This window comes from Salmo salar, chromosome ssa22 (assembly GCF_905237065.1).
Source record: "Salmo salar chromosome ssa22, Ssal_v3.1, whole genome shotgun sequence".
In the NCBI taxonomy this organism is placed as follows: domain Eukaryota; kingdom Metazoa; phylum Chordata; class Actinopteri; order Salmoniformes; family Salmonidae; genus Salmo; species Salmo salar.
This window is the reverse complement of record NC_059463.1, coordinates 29,461,709-29,487,523: the sequence shown is the minus strand read 5'-3', so window position 1 is coordinate 29,487,523 and position 25,815 is coordinate 29,461,709. Positions and strand designations below refer to the sequence as shown.

At 42.6% G+C, this 25,815-nt stretch overlaps 1 protein-coding gene across 1 annotated transcript; it reads right to left on the bottom strand.

Moving 5' to 3' along the window:
• Nucleotides 1-59: 59 nt before the first annotated feature.
• On the bottom strand, nt 60-24,952 carry LOC106583214 (protein kinase C delta type). Its single transcript, XM_014167130.2, has 18 exons — nt 24,647-24,952; nt 12,507-12,642; nt 12,054-12,253; nt 11,900-11,969; nt 10,625-10,784; nt 10,051-10,082; nt 9,764-9,849; nt 8,926-9,055; nt 8,739-8,839; nt 7,881-7,980; nt 7,566-7,696; nt 7,166-7,339; nt 6,833-6,924; nt 4,127-4,189; nt 3,704-3,842; nt 2,674-2,862; nt 2,433-2,561; nt 60-2,173 (listed from the first exon to the last, which is right to left on the bottom strand). The coding sequence occupies exons 2-18, from the start codon at nt 12,619-12,621 to the stop codon at nt 2,015-2,017; spliced, it is 2,070 nt and encodes a 689-aa protein (XP_014022605.1). The 5' UTR covers nt 12,622-12,642; nt 24,647-24,952; the 3' UTR covers nt 60-2,014.
• Between the last annotated feature and the right edge of the window lie 863 nt (nt 24,953-25,815).

Below are 25,815 nucleotides of genomic sequence, written 5' to 3'. Positions count from 1 at the left end.
TAAAACGTCACTCCCTGCTATCTAAAGTGCTTTATATGGTAGAATGACTGAAGACACTAGAAGTTGATGATTTTTTATTAAGATGTAAAAGATGGAGACAGTAAAAAAAGCACATCCTTAGCACACCAATAATATACATTTTACAACAATATACATATAGATATATAAGATCTATATACAGCATCTCAATAAGTTCAATTCAAATAAAGAGATTCACGTAGCATCATACACAATAAGCACAATAATCATACACCAAATCTTTCCCTGTCCCTTAAGAGGCTACATGTAATGGCAGTGATACCTGTAGTTGCTCAGTCTGAACTTGGTCTTCTTAACACTACATGGCACACAGTCCAAATGACCACACAATAGAGGCAAAGGCTCCCCATGCAGTGACGAACTGGACATTTGGATTAAGTCAATCTTTCAAGAATATGTGACACATTTAGAGGTTGTTGTGATTGAGAGGTGGTTGGTGTTGGTATGAGGTCTTTAAACATTTCCTTTCACAGCCACAAACACACACACATGCACCTTCCAACCCTAATACAAGTCAGGTCACTAAAATATAAGGCCCCCAGTGTAAATCTGGACACCCTAGCATGCACACAAAACAGTAACACCTACAGTATATCTGTACAGCAGAGGCCCATTCCTGTATAAGTTTAAATCCTATAATTTCTCTAAGTACCAAAGACTGCTTGTGCTTCTATTGCAGTCACAAATACTAAACATACAACAGCTCACTCAAGTTGAGGGTTTGATCACATGAATGAGGACACCTTGACGCACTGACCCTGACCCTAGGGTCGTTTCACGAAATGGGTGCCTTTTGCGTCCCTTTGATATTTTAAGTAGAAACGATGCACCAATATTGAATTTTAAAAGCCTGTAAATGAAGTACACTATAATTTAAACCACATCAAAAATTCAATAAATCAGATTTTTTTTACATGAATAAAGGCCAATATTCTGCATTTTGTCATGTCCCTCCATCAACCCTGTGTTACTTATAGGAACATTTCATCCCACTTAATCCCAAAATATCTCAAGGTTTCACCATCATTGTAAAGGCCTAGTTATTGTGCTGCTATGACAGTCATTTCTGAAGATGATTATTTATATTCATGTGATTAGTGATGCATTCACGTCTGTCCCTCATTTTTAAGGCCAACCCTTATGCAAACAAATTGTCCCTTTTAAATAATGGACCATTCCTACCAGTGGACATCAATTGGGTCTTCTGAACAGCATGGTGGAAAGGGAAGGAAGTCTTCTCTCTCTTTTTGGTCTATTTATAATTGTTTTATCATCTTTGACTGAGGTGGTCGATCTCAACACATTAACCCTGTTCGCTCAATTAATGTTAGGAATATTTTTTATTTAATTAAACTTTCATTATGTGTGGAACATAAATATAGTTCCTAATTTCATGAGCACCATGTGGTCCCATGCTCTTCACCACATGAGGAGTAATGGCTGATCTTCACCTGAATCCTTAACCCTGTTATCGTCAACCCTGTTAAACGCCCAACGGTAACTTTATCAGTTTGATATTATATGTGAGTTATTTGTTCAAGGAATATTTAATCAATGAGAAAATGCTGGATTTATTTCAAACATGCTTTTAAATAATAGTTAGGCAGGTACATACGTGTCTTAGGTAACAGGGTTGACAATGCGGTACAAGTGAAAATAAAATGCTCTTAGTTCATAGGATTTTTATGTCTGAGATGTAAAAATGTGTTTTTCCGTAGGAGACTGCTTGTGTTTCTATTACAGTCACAAATACTGAACATTGAACAGCTCACTGAAGTTGAGGGTTTGATCACATTGAATGCAATTGAATGTTGAAAGAAAATATATTTGTATATTCATTTCTTAAAAGTTTGCATGTCCAAAAGGCAACCATTTCATGGAACGACCCATTAGTAATGTATCCCTGGCTTCCCCTATGACCCCAGTAATGTCACTGAGAACTAAGAGCATGAGGATTGGTTGACAGGCCCCTCCCTCACTTTTCCAGGAGAAGCTCCATCTCTGGGTTGATGAAGGAGAACCCAGCGAAAGCTGATTGGTCCATGGAATCCATGAAGTTCTTGTCACCATGGGAAAGGCAGGGTTTCTCACTGAGGAACTCCCGGTCGAAGTTGCTGCAGTCGTTGGGGGCTTTCTGTTATTGGCAGGAGAGATGTCAATCAGTAGGGAGGACAAGTGATACATGGAGACAATTGGTGATGAATCAAATTATGCCTAATTTCTACTGAGCATTCAGTAGTTTAATTATTGTTGATCTTTGTTTAGATACATGAATGGCTGTCAGTGACAGCCTCTTCTCCCCTTTGAAACGACCCCAAATACTGTGTGTTATATTATGGTAGGCCTATATATTACAACTGTTTTATCATTACTATAAAACTTCATGTCTATACCACTTTGGGTCTGAAGGGGGGTTCCACCTCCCTCCTCTCCAGGGCGGGCCAGCTGATGGTCTTGAAGAAGGGGTGGACACGAATGTTATCAACGATGCCTAGCCTGCGAGTCGAGTCTCTCTCAAACAGCTGCAGCGGCGGAGGAGAGAAACAGTGAGTAAAAACACACAAAGGAGGAGAGAAATAGACTCCGAGGCAGAATAGGACACTGTATGGGAGGAGGGAAAGGGGGTGAGCAGACCTTCTCCATCAGGTCCTTGGCCTCCTTGGTGATCCAGCGAGGGTAGTGTGGCGTGTCCATGCGGATAGACTCAAAAAGCTCGTCCTCGTCATCACCATGGAAGGGTGACTGACCAATCAGCATCTCGTACAGCAGCACCCCAAATGACCACCAGTCCACGGAGAAGGAGTACTTCTGACCCAGCAGTATCTAAAAGTGATGTCATCAGATAGAAAGGCACGGTCAGTGACATCATCATAGTGAGACACTCGCAAAGGTATATTCGCAGTGGATTGCTTCTCAAATAATACCCTATTCCCTATAGACAGGTTGGTTGTTTAGCAACAAAACCGGAGAAGAGAAACGGTGAACAAGGGATTAAAACACACAAAGGAGGAGAGAAACAGACTCAACTATGGGGCAAAACAGATAGGGTTGGCTTAGATTGTTGAGAACATGTAAACTGTACTTAGTCTCCAATTTTTATTGAAAACATAAATACATTTGCACAATGAACACTTGTTGTCTCTCAAATACATCATTACAGTTGTTGGTTAGCTAGCTTCAAAATTGTTGCCATATTAGCATAAACTTGACATCAGTGAAAAAAACTCAAAACAGCCACCTATGATTCCCCACATGGCAGCTTCTTGTCATTGTTGCTAGCTATCTGGCCATCCAGAATCACAACAACACATGGACGCAGACTTCTGCCCCATTGAAGCGTGTGCATCGATTTTGTGATGTTGTCACCTAACCCATCTCTCAGTGCACTACTTTGGCTCTGGTCAAAAGTAGGGTACTAAATAGGGAATAGGGTGTCATGAGATGCAGCCATGTATACAGTACACTCTTAGAAAAAAAAGGTGCTATCTAGAACCTAAAAGGGTTCTTCGGCTGTCCTCATAGGATAACCCTTTAAATAACCCTTTTGGGTTCTACATGGAACCCAAAAGAGTTCTACCTGGAACCAAAAAGGGTTCTCCTATGTAGACAGCCAAAGAACCCTTTGGAAGCCTTTTTTCTGAGAGTGTATGTCTGTGTTCCATACCTCTGGAGCGATGTAGTCAGGAGTCCCACAGAAGGTTGTGGCTAGGCTCTCTCCAAACACGTTCTCCTTACACATGCCAAAGTCTGCTATCTTTACGTGGCCGCTATGATCTAACATCACGTTGTCCAACTTCAGGTCTCTGAGGGCAGAAAAACAAAACAAGTGAGGGAGAGTTGGAGGGAAGACAGGGTGGGAAGAAATGTGTGGTGTAGAAAGGTCGAGAGGGTGACTAGAGTTGTGACAGTATAGAAAAGCACAGCTAATAATCACATACTTACTGTCCCACAACGTGATACTATCACTATATCAATCCTTGGTGGAAGGGCTCTGGCCATTTTCTTTTATCTGTATGGTAATGTGATTGAGTGAGTAAGAAGTTAGTGAGTGTACATTAGAGTGCTGATGATGGCATTTGCGATTTACCTGTAAATGATCCCTTTGGAGTGCAGAAACTGAAGGCCACAGATGATCTCAGCAGAGTAGAACCTGGAGGGAGGGAGAGAAGAAAGGAGGGAGGAAAAAGAGAGATAAATATCACTACACAGTCTAGAGATCCAGCTGGCTGGCAGCAGAGTACTACTCTATCTACTTTCCTATTGAACACTGCTGTCTGTCGCTGAGGACTCCAGTCCAGTGTGTAGCTAGCTGCATTATTGAAGAGGCCATTTGTATAGAGTGGTGCTCAGAGAGGAGAGCTGAACAATGGCCTCATACTGTAGGGTGAAACCTGAGAGGTGCTCCTGGCCCAGCGGCCCCAGCCTAGCCACAGCTGAAGGATTAGCCTACAGTATCTCTGACCTGCTTTTCTTTTCAACTCTGGCATGGGGAAACTGATTGGGCCTTGACATAGGTGGATAGAGACTCTGTATGCTCTTGTCGCTGGTGATTGATTGGGATTGAGAGACTGAATGATTGACTTGAAGTAAGCTTTGTCCAGACAGGTTTCTCCTCTGACTCTCACTCAACACACAAGTAGATACCGTCACACACATCAGCCGTATCTAAGATGTCCTGGTATCAACTGGCTACACACACGTCATCATATGGGTAGTTTGTTCAACGAACAGAGTGCTTTTGATATTTTAAGTAGAAATAGTGCACCAATATTGAATTTTAAAAGCCTGTTATATTAAATGATGTGCCCTTTAATATGAACCACATGGAAAATTCAATAAATCAGATTTTTAATATGAATAAAGACTTGTTAAAGTTCCAAAAATCAGCGTTTTGAGATGTCCCTCATCATGTTTTTCTGACTTATTGGAATATTTTAACCCACAAGTTTTCATCATTATGGTAAAGCCCTAGTTATTTTGTTGATTTGACAAAGTCATTTCTGAAGATGATTATTTATTTCATGTGATTACTGATTCATTTACCTCTGTACCTCATTTTAAGGTCAACCCTGTTACGTGAACCAAACTTGTAATTGCCCCTCAGTGTTGCACACAACAAGCTTCCATTCCCCCTGTCACAACAGGATTTAATGTTGAAAACATCTGCTGTGTTAGGGTCAACCCTGTTACTTTATTTGGCAGTTACTAAAGTATTTTTTTTATTTAACCTCTTGAGATGGGAAAACATGTTTTTATGACAGAATGTTAAAATTATTTAATTTCTTTACCAAATTACACTACCCAAATGGCACTATATTGGTGGAACGACCCATATACACTCACACACACACACACACACACACACAGTGTAGTATTCTGGGGTAATCGCACAACAATATGCCATATTGTGAAGAGGCAACGCAGTAAGAAACAGTGTGTATTGGGTTTTACTGTGTTAAGTCTGTTTAGGGTGTGGCCCAGTGTCTGTGCCACTGTGTTAACCTGTTTGGGATAGGGGGCAGTATTTTCACGGCCGGATAAAAAACGTACCCGATTTAATCTGGTTATTACTCCTGCCCAGAAACTAGAATATGCATATGATTAGTAGATTTGGATAGAAAACACTCTAAAGTTTCTAAAACTGTTTGAATGGTGTCTGTGAGTATAACAGAACTCATATGGCAGGCCAAAACCTGAGAAGATTCTATATGGGAAGTGCCCTGTCTGACCATTTCTTGTCCTTCTATAGCCTCTCTGTCGAAAATACAGCCTCTGTGCTGTAACGTGACATTTTCTAAGGCTTTCATTGGCTCTAGGAAGGCGCCAGAACGTGGAATGATAGCTCTGCAGTCTCTGGGTGAAAAACAGCAGGGGTTTTGGTGAGTGGTCCTTCTGAGGACAATAAGAGGTTTTAAGATGCTTAGGGTCAGTTAGTGGATACAGGTTTATTGTTCTGTGATAGTGGGACTCATTTGAAACTCAACAGTTCACCAAACTACCCAGGGAAACATATTACATAACCAGGAAACCAAACCCACGAGACTTTCCATTCTGCACTGCCAGCTTGTGTTCTGCGCAAACACACACACACACACACACACACACACACACACACACACACACATATACACAATTAGCTAATGATTAATACAGTGAGAGCAGAGAGGTGAGCATCTCTCTTCCTTTCTGAAACTGTCCTTGAGGACCCGGGGAGTGTGTGTGAGGACAATAGGAGCAATGCTGGATCAGTTATAGCTGGCAACAGTGTAGAAGTGAATGTCTCCTGTCATCTCACCTGTCCTGAGCATAGAGGGGATAGAGGCACCTAACGACTGAAAAACCTTAACACCACTAAAACTAAGCACCAGTTAGTTTAACATCACATTTCAGATCCACACTCAGAAGGGCTCAACAGCCATGCGACTCTGTACCTTCTCTGTGTTTGACCTCATTCAAACTATCTGAATCTAGTCTTTCTCTTGTGGGACTTCTGCAAAAACAAATACAGTCACACTGACAGAGAGAGAGGCACACACACTCCTTTGCAAGCTGAACAGCTACCCATAGACGGTGACCAACCCAAAATCCACCAATACATCATTTCCCTGTATGTAGAAGGGAAACCCCATAACACACAGCTACAGTCTCACACTGTGTAAACACCGTCTTTGCTTTATAGCTGTCTGGTTTCCATCAAAGTATTGGTGGTGAGTGTCTGTATGTCTCTTTGAGTGAGTAATAGTGACATTTGGGGTGTGTGTTTATCTCTGTGTGTGTGACTGGGGAAACTCACGTTGCTCTGTAGAGGTCAAAGCGTCCCTTCTCCTGAATATGGAACATCAGGTCTCCTCCATTCAGATATTCCATGACAAAGAACAGGTGTTCCTGTGGACAACACGGTCAAGGTCAGGCATCATAACACATACTGTAAAGCTACCTAGCACAGTAGTAGTGTAATAAGCTATGATAGCGAGTTTGTGTTTACATCACTTCTTATTGGAGACAGCTTTTGTAGACACTTATTGTTATTAGTAATGTTAATCAGAAAAAAAATGGTGTTGCTATAATAACCAGAATAACACACAAAAAGGGGAGCGAGGAGTGTGTGTAGGGTTACAGTCCGTACCTTGGACTGGAAGGTGGAGTAGAGGTGTGTGAGGAAAGGGTTGTCCCAGGCCAAGGCCAGGACTCTCTTCTCCACCATGGTACACTCCACATCATCATCCATCAGAACTACGTCTTTCTTCAGAGCCTTCACCGCAAACCACTCCCCCTGACCTTTCAACTCTGCCAGCAGAACCTGGGGAGAGAAGGGGGGGGGGGATTGGAGAGAGGAGGGATAGAATAAAGGAAAGAAGAGAAGAAAATAAGAGAAAACAAATGAAGAGAGGAGAGCCTGATTAAATATTATATTGATGGTAATATTAAAGTCTGTTGTTACTGCTTCATTGTATGTGAACTGTACTGTGGTGAGCTTTACTGCTTTACTGCTCTGGCATCCTGAATGTCTGCTGTACCAGGCTTACCTTGCCAAAGCTGCCCTTGCCTAGAACCTTGTGAAAGACAAAGTTGTCTACGTTGATGAGTGTCAGGTGGGTGAGGCGAGATGGGGGATGCAGGCTGGAGCCCTTCCACAGCCTGCCATAAGGGTGGCCGTCTGGGGAAGACACAGCTTATAAGGTCATCACCACAATTGTCATCATAATCATCATTATTATAATTAACGTTATATATAAAAACATATTTTACTCCAAACCATTCACACAAACTTGATTTCAGTGAATTTAAAATAACACATCATCATAAAATATGTTCATAAAATCAAACACACACAGACTGACCATTGACATCCAGACCACTAGTGGAATTTCTATTGACTTCCTGATAGACCCCTATATCTGGGTCAGCTAGGGTTGGGTCCAAGCGCCGAGTGGAGGATTTCTGAAAGACATACAGGAGATATAGGGAGAGATAATACATATATAGAAGGGTGATGAGAGGGAGAAGCAAATAACACCTTCGTTGTCACCTTTGACAGATATCCATAAACAAAGATGCATTACACTGTATGGGGACAGGGCTGTAAAATACTGTTGTTGAACAGTTATACAGCATTTCACTTGACCCCATTGTTATACTGCCTACATAATGCTGACTTAAGAATGACATAGCAGCTTATTCAGTCAGACCATAGTCATAACATGATATATAAACATAGTGTCCAGGGGGAGGTAGGTATTAATTGCTATTGGCTAGACAGGGCCATGATAAGGAGCATTAGGGTTGTTGGAAGCCTCAGCACCACAAAAAGTCTTCCTGTCCATAAACATACCAGGGCCCAGTTTTTCAGAAGTTATCTATCTGGATTTCACCCATCGGATAGGATAAAATGCATAGAAATAGAATGAATAGAACAGACAAATCATTGACTTCAATTGGGACTCCCGTCCTATTAATTCTTTTTCTATGCATTTTATCCTACCCGATAGCCGAAATCCAGAACTTTTGAAAAACTGGGTCCAGGACAAGAAGCTCAGGTTCCCATAGCCATACAGATAGAGTAGATCTGGGTCAGGTGTCACACACACATTCAGTAACATATTGCAACGCACACACACCCACACGTGCACTTGCAAGAACCCACATCCACACACATGCCCGAACGCTTGCACATGCACACAATCAGCTCCCTCACTCACCTGGCTGACTTGTGTAAGCGCTTCAGCCAGTAGTTTCTGGTTGATTCCACAAAGGTTGGCCACTTTATCCTGACACTTATGATGCACATTCATGGCACAATCTACGAGAGCATAGAAGAGTTACAGTATACAGTTAAATACAATGACAATGCAGACACAACACACACACACACACGCAGCTCCTTACCTTCACACTTGAGGCCCTGCCTGACAAGGCCCCAAAGCAGACTGCCACAGTGGTCACAGAAGGTGGGACTCATGTAGTTGTGGTTCTTGAAGCGGTGTGGCATGTCTATCTTAAAGCGCTCCTTCTGGAACTGTGATGGACACACACACACACACACACACACACACACAACTCATCAACACCCAGATCCATCGGTACGGGGGGGGCAAAATACCCGCCTGGGAGGGTACCTCATGGCCCGCATTCATCTCTCTCTCTCTCTCTCCTTCCTTCCTTGTTCTCTCCTCATCTTCTTTTGTTTTGCGTGCCCTGGTGTTATTCTTCCTGAGCCTAGGTCCTGTCTGTAGTAGTTTCAGTGGGGTCCTGTAGACTGCCATAGACAGGCACACTTTCTCTTGGTCTCCTCTCCTGCTCTCTCTCCAGTCTAGAGAGGGCCTTATATACGCCCCTTTCTAACTCAGAACACACCCCTTCTCACCACCCCTTACGTATGAGTGAAGGGAGATTCCCTCATGTTTGAATGTAACCTCTAAGCTCAGTTACCTGTGCTCTTTGGTCCTTTCTATTGATGAATATTGATGGGGCTGTGAGGGGACCTCATCCTTGGTCGAGGTTACATGTCTGATTGATGCCTGCTAGTTTGGACTCTGACCCTGTAACACCTTGACAGCTAATGGCATCACAGCTGTTGTTCACATTATTAATGGAGGAAAACCTCCGGACCAGTTTAATCAATGGAACCGAAAACTCATAGGGAGTAAACTCCACATCGGATTGACACAAATAAGTAAATGAATAAATCATCTAATTAATGAATGAATTAGTAGTCCCAACGTACCACAGTGTCCCGGCTGTTGGCTGCCGTGCCCGTACACCTGCCGATGATCTTGTCGATGCATTTCTTGTGAATAGCTGCATTGCATTCTGGGAGAGAAGAGATATGGACTACATTGATGACAAGTGAGCACCATTCATACAGGCAGATATCGAAGTCACTGGTAGGGCTGTACAATCTGCTCTGCATTGAGGTAGTGTTCATAACTACAGTGTTTATAGATGTGTATCTATGATGTTGTGTGTATGTGCTTGTATAGCAGTAGGTTGTCCACATTATTGTACACTTACGTCTGCACTTGTAGCCTTGCTTGTTGAGCCCCCTGTAGAATACAAAGGTATAGGAGTGAGAGATTGTGGAGGGCCAGTGAGGATGAATGGAGACAAAGTGAGAATGGGGTATATAGATGACAGGTCCGTTTATACAGCAGCACACAGAGACTCATCCACCGTCTCCTGAGACAACCTATTCTACCAGAACACAACTCACTCCAGTTTAATAATACAGGACTAGTAGTGGAAGCTGTGCTGATTTTGCGAATACATTGCTAAATGTTGATAAGTCTTGTGTGGGTATTTCCAGACAATGCAAGACTTCTGACCCGCTCCCGGAAACACAACCCTAAAGTTAGATAGATAGGAGGAGATCATAGTCCGTACTAAGACATCGCCTTATCTTATCCCTCCACTCAGTCTCTCAGTATAAAGTAGACCGACCAAGACGTTGCCACTTAAATTGGATGAATGGAACTGATAATAAAACTCGTACATAGGGAATGACTTCTGTTAGCATGAAGCGAACAGAAAGTAGAGCTAGGAGTAAAGAGCCATGAGGACAGGCCGCTGGACAAAATGAATAACTGACCAGACAAACTCTCTGCAGACGGAGCAGAAGGTGGGCTGTCTGAAGAAGGTGGCGATGAACTCGTGACATTTGACCTCGTGGATCTTGGCCTGTTTGATGGCTCCTCGTCTGCGGTTTATGGTGGGACCCCCTACCTCCTCCTTTGTGGGAGGCTTGCCCTCTATAGGTGACAGGCAGAGAGTCAGGCTAACAGCAGAGCGTTATGGTTAAGAAACATTAATGTAGCGTTAGGAACAGTAGTGACAACATTTGGAGTGCTTGGTCCACTGTTGGTTTGAGAAAACAGGCAAAACCTTATAGAGCCGGTAAGAGAACTATGTTTAAAAAACTAACAGACATGTATTCATACACAAAACCAATACATGACTGCAAGAATGTGTGTGTGTGTGTGTGTGTGTGTGTGTGTGTGTGTGTGTGTGTGTGTGTGTGTGTGTGTGTGTGTGTGTGTGTGTGTGTGTGTACGTGCGCTTGAGTGAGACAGATGAGAGCGGAATAGATAGCGCGTACACACAGTAGAGTGGGTCTTTGTGTAAAAGGATTAAGACTTTAGAACAGGGACCAGGGACTCAGGCTTATACTGTAGATATGATTCAATGCAGTGGACATATACTCCCAATCTCTCCAAGTCCTCTCTGTCCATGCTGACACCCACCCACACACACACACACAAACACCCACACACACACACACAAACACCCACACACACACACACACACACACACACACACACACACACACACACACACACACACACACACACACACACACACACACACACACACACACACACACACACACACACACACACACGGTCTTGTACTGCTAACCTTGTGGGGACACACAATTCAGTCCCATTCAAAATACTATTTTTCCTAATCCCTAACCCTAACTCTAACCCTAACCAGTACTCTTACCCTAAACCTAACCTTAACCCTAACCTTAACCCAAAGACCTAATCTTAACCCTAAACATAACCCTTGCTCCTAACCCTAAAACTAATCCTAGCTCCTAACCCTTAACGTAATTCTAACCCTAACACTAATTCTAACTTTTGGTCCCCACAAACACAAACACAAACAAACAGTTTGCTCTGTTCCTTCTTGCTCCGTCTGTATTCCAAAAGTGAGCATTGAACAGATGAGAACCAAGGCAACAGACAGACAGCTTCAGAGTGACAAACATGACATATAAAATATAGATCAAAAACAGACCAGATAGGAGGGGAACAGAGGAGGATGAGAAGAGTAAAGCTGGGCTTCATCTCAAGAGTCTCACCTGTATCAGTTGCTCCCTCCAAGAAGTACTGCACTGCCATCATCACCTTCCCTGAGGGCTGCAGGTCAACCTGAACACACACACACACACACAATCATCTGCAAGTTAGACACACAATTCATGCAGGACAGTAGAGAATCAAAGTCCATCTTACCCAGAATTCAGCGTGGCTGTTGGCCTTTTTGCAGCGCTCGGCAAGGACAGACATGCCCACTGTGACCTCGGCCAATGGCTCCTCTGCAGTCTTCATCAGCAGCACCTGCAGGACACGCCCCTCGTAGATGTGGGCGTCGAAGCTGGCCTTCCAGGCTGGAAACATGGTAGGCTTCTTCTGAACCAGCGTCTTACCACGCTCTGTAGAGAATGAGGGTGAGAGGGAAGGAGGGGGAGGGAGAGAGAGGTTAGATAGAGATTGATTTCTTTCATACTTGTCTAACAATCTAAAAACCTGCATATCTGTACCACACTGGTCCTCGTGTATGACTTTCATAGGACATACAGTATACAGTATTTAATGACAGGATTACAATGTGACTGTGTGGGACAATGGGACTAATATATTTCTACTATAACACACTAGAAACTATAGTAATAGTCAGATTCTCACCGGTGGTGAGGGCCTCCTTCATCTTGATGGCACAGAAGGGGGTATCAGAAGGGGCCAGGGGGGACAGAACACCCAGATCGTAAGAGTTGAAGGCGATCCGCAAGAAGGGTGCCATGTTGACGCGTCACTGGGCCACCTGTTCAAAGACATGGCCAAGCAGAATGTAACCACGGCAACATATTTCTAGTAACAGTCCATCACTCAGCCTTCTGTTCATACGCATATGACAGCCGTGATTCAGTTACAGATGTAGGATATTAATTTGAGCCAGTTTGCTACAGCAGGAAAATAATCCTGCAGCAACAGGAAATGTCAATTGTTATGTGGATTATAATTACTGGACATTTTTTGTAGGGGTTGATACATTTTTAATTAGGGCAAATCAAGTCTGACATTTTTGAGTGGAAATTACAAACTTTAGAAGCCTTTTTAAACCTTGAATACACCACTTAAAAATGTTCCTGCAACAACGGGAGGATCAAATTAAGATATGGCATCTGAACATCCCCAGCAGTGATGAGAGCTATACATACACATACACACACCCTGCATCATCAGTCACATGCTACTAATATGGATATTTGTTTAATTCATTGTTTGATCATTGTAAAAGTATAAGCAAAGCCTAAAGTGTGATATGTATCCACTCAAGATGACAAGCAAAATGGATTAGGTAGAGGGAAATGAGGAGAGACAGAGAGAAAGGCAGAAGAGATTTGATATCAGTCCCATTATCCAGTCATATGACAGAAAGAGATTGTGTGTGTGTGTGTGCGTGCGTGCATATGTGTGTGTGTATGTGTGTGTGAGAGTGTGAGAGTGTGAGAGTGAGAGAGACGTGTGTGAGAAAGAAAGAGATTCTATGAGTCACCTAAACAAACAGAAACTCTCTCCGTGAAATAGGCCTGAGATCCGTCACTGAACTAAGTAATTATTATAAACTGAGAAACAATGCCCTTCTCACATACTGCAACAAGTAGACTCTGCCTTTAATGACACTGTGAACTACCGATTAAACTTAAACTGAAGGTTCAATATCACATTAGGATAATCCTAATTCAAAGCAACACACTCATAGGCTACAGTAGGAACACAGAAAGGCAAAGCACTTCTGTTAATGACAGCTGCTTTGATCATTTTGTCCGTGAAAACGTATGTATGGTGTGAAATTATAGTAGCAGGTGTTGAAGAAGTGTGTGTGTGTGTGTGTGTGTGTGTGTGTGTGTGTGCGTGCGTGCATGCGTGCGAGCGTGCGCGCGTGCGTGCGTGTGTGTGTTTGTGTTTTGACGTGTTTAACTATTCTCGTGAGGACCAGAAGTCCCCACAAGAATAGTAAACAAACAAAAATTTGACCAACTGGGGACATACACTGCTCAAAAAATAAAGGGAACACAAAAATAACGCATCCTAGATCTGAATGAATGAAATAATCTTATTAAATACTTTTTCCTTTACATAGTTGAATGTGCTGACAACAAAATCACACAAAAATAATCAATGGAAATCCAATTTATCAACCCATGGAGGTCTGGATTTGGAGTCACACTCAAAATTAAAGTGGAAAACCACTCTACAGGCTGATCCAACTTTGATGTAATGTCCTTAAAACAAGTCAAAATGAGTCTCAGTAGTGTGTGTGGCCTCCACGTGCCTGTATGACCTCCCTACAACGCCTGGGCATGCTCCTGATGAGGTGGCGGATGGTCTCCTGAGGGATCTCCTCCCAGACCTGGACTAAAGCATCCGCCAACTCCTGGACAGTCTGTGGTGCAACGTGGCGTTGGTGGATGGAGCGAGACATGATGTCCCAGATGTGCTCAATTGGATTCTGGTCTGGGGAACGGGCGGGCCAGTCCATAGCATCAATGCCTTCCTCTTGCAGGAACTGCTGACACACTCCAGCCACATGAGGTCTAGCATTGTCTTGCATTAGGAGGAACCCAGGGCCAACCGCACCAGCATATGGTCTCACAAGGGGTCTGAGGATCTCATCTCGGTACCTAATGGCAGTCAGGCTACCTCTGGCGAGCACATGGAGGGCTGTGCGGCCCCGCAAAGAAATGCCACCCCACACCATGACTGACCCACCGCCCAACCGGTCATGCTGGAGGATGTTGCAGGCAGCAGAACGTTCTCCACGGCGTCTCCAGACTCTGTCATGTCTGTCACATGTGCTCAGTGTGAACCTGCTTTCATCTGTGAAGAGCACAGGGCGCCAGTGGCGAATTTGCCAATCTTGGTGTTCTCTGGCAAATGCCAAACGTCCTGCACGGTGTTGGGCTGTAAGCACAACCCCCACCTGTGGACGTCGGGCCCTCATACCACCCTCATGGAGTCTGTTTCTGACCGTTTGAGCAGACACATGCACATTTGTGGCCTGCTGGAGGTCATTTTGCAGGGCTCTGGCAGTGCTCCTCCTGCTTCTCCTTGCACAAAGGCGGAGGTAGCGGTACTGCTGCTGGGTTGTTGCCCTCCTACGGCCTCCTCCACGTCTCCTGATGTACTGGCCTGTCTCCTGGTAGCGCCTCCATGCTCTGGACACTACGCTGACAGACACAGCAAACCTTCTTGCCACAGCTCGCATTGATGTGCCATCCTGGATGAGCTGCACTACCTGAGCCACTTGTGTGGGCTGTAGACTCCGTCTCATGCTACCACTAGAGTGAAAGCACCGCCAGCATTCAAAAGTGACCAAAACATCAGCCAGGAAGCATAGGAACTGAGAAGTGGTCTGTGGTTACCACCTGCAGAACCACTCCTTTATTGGGGGTGTCTTGCTAATTGCCTATAATTTCCACCTGTTGTCTATTCCATTTGCACAACAGCATGTGAAATTTATTGTCAATCAGTGTTGCTTCCTAAGTGGACAGTTTGATTTCACAGAAGTGTGATTGACTTGGAGTTACATTGTGTTGTTTAAGTGTTCCCTTTATTTTTTTGAGCAGTGTATTATTGGTCCCCACGAGGTCAAATGCTATTTCTAGGAGGTTTAGGGTTAAGGTTAGAATTAGTGTTAGGGTTAGAATTATGATAAGGGTTAGGAGCTAGGGTTAGTTTTAGGGCTAGGGTAAGGAGCTATGGTTAGGTTAGGTTTAGGGTTAAGGTTAGGGTTAGAGTAAGGGTATGAGTTAGGGTTAGGGAAAATTGGATTTTGAATGGGACTGAATTGTGTCCCCCCACAAGGTTAGCTGTACTAGACTGATTCTCTCTGAGTGTAGCTCTGGGAGTGAAGGTATTTCCCTGCATTCCTGGGAGGGAGCAGGTCTCAATATGTCCAAAGTCCTGTGTTTCTGTTCACCAGCTCTACACCACCACCCATACACATCAATAAGTCAGGAGGCAAGGAAATGGTGGCAAAAACAAGGAAAGAAAAAAAAGAAAACGTAAGAGGACAGAAAAGAGGCGGAAGAGAGACAGAGAGAGGAATGTCATGCAGTGTGTACTAAAGGAGGTGTCCATGTGTTCAAGCCTTGAGCTGTGCTGCTTTCAGGTGTTGATCAAAAATAAACTCTGTGTGTGCGTGCCTGTGTTTGTGTGACTGCGTGCCTGCCTGTGTTTGTGTGACTGCGTGCGTGCCTGTGTTTGTGTGACTGCGTGCGTGCTTGTGTTTGTGTGACCGCGTGCGTGCCTGTGTTTGTGTGACTGCGTGCGTGCCTGTGTTTGTGTGACTGCGTGCGTGCCTGTGTTTGTGTGACCGCGTGCGTGCCTGTGTTTGTGTGACCGCGTGCGTGCCTGTGTTTGTGTGACCGCGTGCGTGCCTGTGTTTGTGTGACTGCGTGCGTGCCTGTGTTTGTGTGACTGCGTGCGTGCCTGTGTTTGTGTGACTGCGTGCGTGCCTGTGTTTGTGTGACTGCGTGCGTGCCTGTGTTCGTGTGACTGCGTGCGTGCCTGTGTTTGTGTGACTGCGTGCGTGCCTGTGTTTGTGTGACTGTGTACCTGCCTGTGTTTGTGTGACTGCGTGCGTGCCTGTGTTTGTGTGACTGCGTGCGTGCCTGTGTTTGTGTGACTGCGTGCGTGCCTGTGTTTGTGTGACTGCGTGCCTGCCTGTGTTTGTGTGACTGCGTGCGTGCCTGTGTTTGTGTGACTGCGTGCGTGCCTGTGTTTGTGTGACTGCGTGCCTGTGCGTGTGTTACCAGGGAATCACAGAGATCGATATTGATTACCTATCAGATCATAGCCGGGTTGACAAGGACAAGGGACTCTTTCTATGTTCAAGGTCAGTTGTTAACTAATCTTGTCCACCAGTTAGTTCTCTCTCTGTACAGTATATGTGGTAGGAATTTAACCTAATAATAACACATTTATGTAGCGGTCACGATCTTGGAAATGAGCGGACCAAGGCGCAACGTGAATTGAGTTCCACATCTTTAATTACAAAGTGAAACTATAAACAAAACTTACAAAGATCGTGACGACGTAGTGCTCAAACACACTAACACAAACAATATCCCACAAAACACAGGTGGTGAAAAGGCTACCTAAATATGATCCCCAATTAGAGGCAACGATTACCAGCTGCCTCTAATTGGGAACCATACAACTCACCAACATAGACATATAATGACTAGAACACCCCCCTAGTCACGCGCTGACCTAAACACCATAGAGAACCAAGGGCTCTCTATGGTCAGGGCATGACAGTAGCGCTTTTCAAGGACCCAATGTTGCTGTGAGCTCATAATCTCTTCCTTTTCATCTCTCTCTCTCTCTCTCTCTCGCTCTCTCTCTTTTATTTTATTGTTTTGTCCCATGCAGACATGCATTCACACATCTTCCCCTTATGACTCACAGACAGCTGACTGTTAGCACCTCAGACAATGACATCACACACACACTGGGCTCTATTTCAACAAACCTAACAAAATGGTAAATCAACCACAGGCGGTAGCTTATATATTCAGGGGTGTGTCAGAAATAGTTTTGCTATTTTCACTATCACAATTATTGGCGAACTTGCTGGCGTTGGCTCGAAAGAGCTGGGTTTTGATGAATAAACAAGTTGTGGGTGTGTCGAGGCTTGGCCCTCACTGGCCAATCAGAGCGTGTTCAAAGGCAAAATATGTGGTTGCTTCAATTTGTGTATTTACAGTCTTTAATGTATTGTGTATAATCAACTCCAATTCCAATCTTAGTCCGCTATAGTTTGTTAAATGGCTTACAGAAAAAAATACAAAATGTAGACCTATCTTTTCTAAATACGTTAAGTAATTGCTTGGTTTTAAAGTGAAAATATATACATAGAATTAGCACTGATATAGGGCCTAGGATTACTGTAAATTGCATTATGGCTGAGCATGGACATGCTAAACGTTGTCAATAAGCAATTTTAAATGAATGATTGATAAAGCCTAAGAAGATAACGAATAATTGTAATCAAAACGAAACAACAACTTGTTTTAAATCGGCTATGCCACACTTACAGGCACCATAATTTCTCCCCATGGGCATTTAATATTAAAACAACGCAGACAATGGAGGGTTTACGTACATCCAAACTTTTTACAGTTGCTGGACAAAGATCCAATATAAATAGAAAGGGAGAATATCCACGCAGCGTTATACTGCTCCCAATAGGCCTATGTTTTATGAAAATAATCGGAACAATCTTACAGATCAGATCGCATTCACACATCTCCAGAAGTTGCAAGCACGCCACGGACCTTGTCACCATAATACCAGGAAGGTGAATCATTCTAATAAGTTTGGTTGTCATAAAATGTAACGGAAAACAAGCCACCAGTTTTTTTTTAAACAACAATAAATACATGTAAAATGTAATGATATCATAAAATCTCCATGATAAAAAAAGACAGGCATTGCTGTTGAACCAGCCTTCGTTATAGTAGGCCTATGGGAGGGCTTGGGTTTTGAACATATGAAACGGAAAACAAGCTATTTTTACTGGTTACTTATGACTTCTAAATACGAGGTTCACCAGTATTCACCAAGGTTATCATCTCTCGTTTCATGATGGGCATGGAAACGTAGCCTACATCATGGAGGGGGTTTTACGCACGTCCAAAACGGGACCTGCATAACTAAAATACTGTGAGCCTGCCTACAATGCATAAAAAGGGAATGTCAGCTCACTGTTTTACTCCTCTCAAACTTGATATTATAATAAAGCTTTTAATGATTAAGATTTATTTTCAAGCGGTTTCAGGAGCCAAACCCTTTATCGACAGTCTTGACTACTTTGTGATTGCATTGGGCAGACAAAAAAAGCCTTAATTGAGAGGAGGGGAGGCTATATTTGGTTTTTAATAAAATAAAATGGGGAAAAAATATGAGTTTTTATATTTCTAAATACAGGCACCAAAAGCACATTGGGCTACTTTTGTTACATGTGCACATGGGCATTAAAATGAATGCCATAACCAACTGTTAGCGCTAAAACCAGCTTTTGGTTGGTCTTAAATATCCCTACCAGCACTGCCTGAAATCATCACTTTGGGTCATGTTTTTAAGGACACGCCGAAAATATTTCCACCTTTCCCATCTGAGCGCAAGCGTGCTGGTGTTAGACAGGTAAATTGCCGAACCTGGCGTTAGAGCTGGAAAATGCCAGTGCACCAGTTTTTACATGATGAAATTTTAACTAACGTGCGTTTGACACGAAAATAGAGCCCACTCTCTTTCAGAGAGCTCTTTACACTGCGTGTCTGTGATCTGTCAAACTATGGAAGGGATTCTTACAGGCTTTTTTTAATCGCTTCGGTACAATTTTCACAAGTATGTGGTAAATTTTCACAACTCTTAGTACAACTCAAAATAGATCATCAAAAAGGCAGTTGTTTCACAACTCTAAGCACACTTTTTATTGACTAAGTACATTACACAAAATCATATAGTCACTTTTTCACCAAACCTATTTTTTATATATATATATTTATTTCTCCTTTATTTAACCAGGTAAGCTAGTTGAGAAAAAGTTATCATTTACAACTGCGACCTGGCCAAGATAAAGCAAAGCAGTGCGACACAAACAACAACACGGAGTTACACATGGAATAAACAAACATACAGTCAATAACACAATAGAAAAAAATCTATAAATACCTAATCAGTGTTTCATCTAGAAATACATGTTTCACATTGCAATACATGTTCATATTAAGTCATTGCCTTTCACAATGCAGTGCGCACATTACTTTTGACATGATTATCTTCTCTTTTGTTAAAATATATTTTACTATTACTTAATCCGACTGCTCTTAATTGATGATCACTTAAACATTTGGTAAACCTTTAGATTTGACATGTAATCTGGTTTGTCTACTATAGATTAGCAGATGTTACAGCAGGTGCAGCGAAATGCTGTGTTTCTAGCCCTTACAGTGCAGTTATACAATATCAATACAATACCAATACGCAAATAATCCAGAATGTCCAAAACAAGAAAGGGTTCATACTGCTTTACTAAAATTGCGTTGGCCAATACTGTGCTGTAATACTGTAATATATGCAATTTATGTAGCAGACACTTTAATCCAAAGTGACAACAGTCCACACATTTTGGTATGTGACCCCAGTGGAAGATGTTTGCTTGTCATCCCCATGAGCGTACCACCCTCCTTCAGGCCATGGATGAGGCATGCAATGACTTCAGTCCAGACCTAAATCAGGCCATGCCAAAAGGTTTTTTCCCAGGTGCATGAACAATGAGGATATTCACTGCGATTTCGATGGGAACCTATGGCCAAATGCTCAAGACAGGTTTGATGCAAACTAGTGCCTGCTAAACATTGTTTAGTTCATTTCTTCAGTGATCACACATGGTATAGAAATGATGGAAATTTGATGTTTAGTCAATTTTAATGGGTAGTGCAAGTGTATTGCCTAATGTGAAAACAGTGTAATGTACTGTAGCATACTACATTCAAAGGGCAATTTGTATGTATCGTACATTTTTTTGCTATTGGATAACTGGTTGTTAAAATAACAAAATTGAGAGAAGAGATAGAGAAGAGATAGATTAGAGATAGAGAAGCGATAGAACGAGGATCGGAAACGGAACGAAAAGCTCCACTCTCTTCCAAGTTACGTAAAGTCTATGGGCCAAATATTCCCTCCTGAAATTCGAAGGATGTTAACAGCTGCGAAATTGTGATTTGTCCAAATAACCAGTGATAAAAAAGCCACCGGAAGTAATGCGGCTTGTTATCTCACACATCCCGCTGTATCATGACAGATCTACGGTACCATTTATGTTTACGTAGTTTGTCCATGAGAGATTAGAGCCAGTCTTGTGTTGTACTATATATATAGTGCAATTTGGGGTTGGAGTCTGTTACCAAACCGACGGGCAAGAACAAATACTTATGACCTAACAGAGAGAGGGAGATGAAGGGAGAGTGGGATGAACGGAGAGAGAGCGGTAATGACTACAAGATTTCTAACACAGACTCATAACTTAAATGTAATGGGCCATTCAAAGTGATCATTATTCAGCTGTTACTCTATGACAAACAGATCCAATGCAGTCACAGCCGAAGCCATGCAGCTAGTGAGCTGAACAATGTTACAGTGTAGGCATGATCTTCGGACCGTTGAGCTGTGCAATTACAAACACTGTAATTGGCTTAAAAATGCTAAAATTGCAACAACAAAAAACACCACCAAGATGAGGGTCTCTAAAATGTTCTCTAAAATTCAGTCCGCCAGCCGTGCCCATTGCCACGCCCCTTGTCACGCTCACCACCTAAACCCTTTTTAATCCAGAACAAAAAGCCAGGTAGTATATGGATAAAGATGAATACCCTGTGATGGAGGATGCAGCACAATGCACAGTCCAGTGTTTATAGTGGGACACAATGGAATAGGAAGTTAAATGATATCTTTACTCCATGTACCTGTACACACTTCCACACACACACGCACAACATCATCATCAGATCAGTACAAGTTGGTTAACGGGTGGGTGTGCAGAAATCATGTCTTGTTCTTGCTTCATCTGTGCACTGTTTGTCAAATGTGGATGTGGTTCACAAAATTCAGTTGGCATTATGATAAGACACAGTGGTGACTCATCAAATGCAATGCAACTTAAAAAGGGGCTTCTTTTAGCAAGTAAAGTTGCATATAAAAGTTTGACAGTAAATGTATAGAAACTACCTTTGTTTTCAACCTAGTTATTAGTGAACAACAAACATGCAGAAGTGGTCATGACATGTCCAGTAATTGGGAAATAGACTGAACAGTGTGGATAAGTGGAAGTCTTCAAAACGGCTTCTACATCATTGGCAATGCCTTGCATCATGCATGTCACAATGAACCCACAGAATGTCATGATCTTGAGAAACCCCAGAGTGCTTTGAAAGCAAGGTATTACAAATGAAGAAGAATGGTTTCTCTCATTGTCTCATAACCGAGTATGGTCTGGTTTTATGTATTTAAACATGTTGACAGTCTGCCCACAATAAGATCCGTGCGTTTACAGTTGAGAATAATTTGAAGTATTGAAGACCACGGTTGGTTGTCTCATGGATTGATTGTCACTGCTTATTATTGCTGTGTAATCATTTCAAGATAAACATGTGTGTCCTCTATAGGAGAGGTCATCCATGTGGTCAAATCAGGACAGGATCACAAAACATTGAGGTGAGAGGAATATTAGAATGTTTCATGGTTGAAAGCAAACATTTGTCTGCTTGTTATTTCTTTAATAAATAGTTGATGGAAGTATCCATAAAATATATTTATTGGAACGTGGAAAGGGATAGCTTTATTTCAAGCCTATTTGTGAGTTCCTAGGTCAAGCAATGTGGTAACTAGCATGTTAATTAGCATTGGGGTGGTTGGCCATGGTTGTTAAATTGATGTTGTCACAATCTGACAACCATCCCCATTGTAACAATGTACCCAGTAAGCTAAATGACTTCGAAAAGATGCCTAGAATACTTATTTTCACAAGTTTGGACAGCACAGTACAGCACAGTACAGCACAATACAGTACAGTACAGCACAGTACAATACAGCACAGTACAGCACAGTACAGTACAGTACAGTACAGCACAGTACAGTACAATACAGCACAGTACAATACAGCACAGTACAGCACAGTACAGTACAGTACAGTACAGTAGAGCACAGTACAGTACAGCACAGTACAGCCTAGTACAGTACAGTACAGCACAGCACAGTACAATACAGCACAGTACAGCACATCACAGCACAGCACAGTACAGTACAGCACAGTAAAGTACAGTACAGCACAATACAGTACAGCACAGTACAGTACAGCACACAGTACAGTACAGTACAGCACAATACAGTACAGCACAGCACAGTACAGTACAGTACAGCACACAGTACAGTACAGCACAGCACAGCTCAGTACAGTACAGTACAGTACAGTACAGCACAGTTCAGTACAGCACAGTAGAGTACAGTACAGTGCAAAACAGTTTAATTTGGTAGAGTACAGTTTAGTTTAATTCAGTAAATTATAGTACACCACAGTACAGTTGAGTACAGTAGGATACAATACAGTACATTATACTGTAATTTACCCTACTGTGCTGTACTCTACTGTACTGAACTATACTCTATTTTACCTTACTGTACTGTACCCGACGGTATTCTACACTACTCTACTGTACTGCACTGAGTACATTATACTTTTATTTACTTTACTGTACTGTACTCTACTATGCTCTACTGTATACTGTGCTGTCCAAACTTGTGAAACACAGGCATCTCTGATTGGTTCAGATTTGGTCCAGTCCGGACCTGCTTGTCAAAACTGTGAGTCATGTGACTCCGACTGAGAGTCAGCAACATTCACACACACACACACACACACACACACACACACACACACACACACACACACACACACACACACACACACACACACACACACATTTCATTTTCATCCAAATATCTGATGGTTACTGTTTATTTTATTAAGCGTTGATATGACAATTTGAGTGGAGTAAGAACTACATTGTCAAAGCAAATATTGAACTATGTTGAATACATTTTTACTTATTTATTTGTATTATGTTAGATAGAAATACTGTTAAATAAATAAAGACTTTACTTTTTTCAGATAACGGCTTAACTTGTTTATTTTATTGTAAATTAGTTAAATTGTTGCTAGAAAAAAAGGCAAACACTGCAACAATTGTCAAATACACCAGATAGGTGCAATGAAATGTGTTATTTTACAGTGTCAGCCATAGTAGTATAACTGCCTTGCTCAAGGGCACTTCAACACATTTTTCACCTTGTTTGCTCGGGTGTACTTGGCTCTGCCCACCTCCTTACTTGTGCTGCCCACTATGATTCATTTGCTCCATTGGAAACGACAGGCTGTGGTCTATCTTGGGTTAGATATAAACATCTTTGCCCATACTGTGTGACAACCAACCCTGGATGCAGCTGTTTGTCACAAGTGGTGTGTTTAATGGCTTGTAACTCTATGTTGGAATAAGATATGGGGATACAAAGGTTCCCCATTTCAACCCAAGACCTTGGTATTTCTCCTAATATTGAAAATAGTATCGTAAGATATAGCCTAATGGTGGGGCTCCCGAGTGGGGCAGTGCTTGTGTCACTACTGGCCCTGGTTCGATTCCAGGCTGTATCACAACCGGCCGTGATTAGGATTCCCATAGGGCGGCGCACAATTTGCCCAGCGTCGTCCGGGGTAGGCCGTTATTGTAAATAAGGATTGATCTTAACTGACTTGCCTAGTTAAATAAATGGTGTTGAGAAATACACAAATTAGTAAAAAGTATGAAAACCAACCACGGTTTCCCCCGTATTCGACAATGCCAAGTTTCTATTGAATAATTAATTTGCCAATTGCACATGAAATTGTACTGTACCATTTTTTTACCCGGAATGTAGCGGATTTCAGTGCACGCCAATATCAATATATAACATTACAGTTGACAACGCTTTCTTCATTTTTTCTGGGGTTACGGAAATACTAGCTACCTAGTATTCTCGCAAGTTTTCGTAGTTTCCAGTGCACAGTATGTAGCCTAATGTTTTCTTCAATAAAGGCTATTTAAATAATCAACCTAAAAAAAGGTATTAAACTACATTGCAAAACGTAACAACAGCGAAGTTACCAACGTATATGCGTCTTTATTGTTCAAATGACCGAAAGTATTTCCCCATTGACTTACCTCGTCTTGCAAATGTTCGGATTATTTATTGTTCTGTGACTTTTCTTTTTCTTGTCTTCCTTCCCGTTGCTCGTTCTGTGATTCCGTTGATCGAGGAAGTAGCTGCTCGCTCGCTCGCTCTGTAGACCGTGGCAATGTGACGTCGACCAGGTAGCTACATACACACTGCACTGTGGACGCAGCAGTCTTAGTTATTATGCACGTGTCCTCGTTTGGTTTCACAGATTCTTGGTCATCTCCTGTGTAACATTGAATGATCTTACTATTGTACACACATCAGGAAACATTTATACCAATGGGAGATGATGATTGACTTCCCTCTTCAACCTTTGGTTTTACAATAGTGCAACTGCTTAGTCAAAACTGCCTCCACTCCCTCACTGAATTTCACTGTGACTTGTTGTAGTCTCCTAAACAGGCTAGAGTGTAGTATATGTGCAGTACTGTGAGTATGTCTGTCCTAAAACTCTCAATGTGGGAGAAGACTTGTGCTGAGTTTTACGTAAAGTCCTGATGTGTGTGGGTTTGGATCACACGGGTAGGCTGTGGGTGTAGTCTGGGTTTGGGCAGAACTCTGCGGGTGTGGAGGTGGTAAGAGTTGGCTGCTGCTGCTGCTAGCACTGTCCCTGAGGCTAAACTGGCACCAGAACTGTAAATTACTCAACATCATCCAATGTTTCGGCATCATGTGCAAATATATCCACCACACACGCAGGCACACACATCGGCAAACACGCATTCACAGACACACACACCATCACTACTAAAGAGCTCATCACAGAGTTAAGTTAAGTGCACATAGAAATGTGTCTATAGCCATATAGAGGCTTAATTATACATTAATTAAACTGTGTGTGTGTGTGTGTGTATGCAGGTGTATGCATGCATGTGTGTACGCCCTGCTGTAAGGTAAGACATCTGTGGGACAGGTAGGTACAGGTGTGTGTCACTGCTCTATTCCAGTCATGGTTACATAACAGGTAGATCCTGACTCATGACAGAACTGGGGAAGTCCTTATCCTGCAGGATGCCACTCTGTACACCTGTGGTGTGGAACTCAGCTTCTGACTCTGCACTTTTGATTTAGTACTACTACACTGAGTCTCTACACTGAGTCTCTACTACTGAGTCTCTACTACTGAGTCTCTACACTGAGTCTCGACACTGAG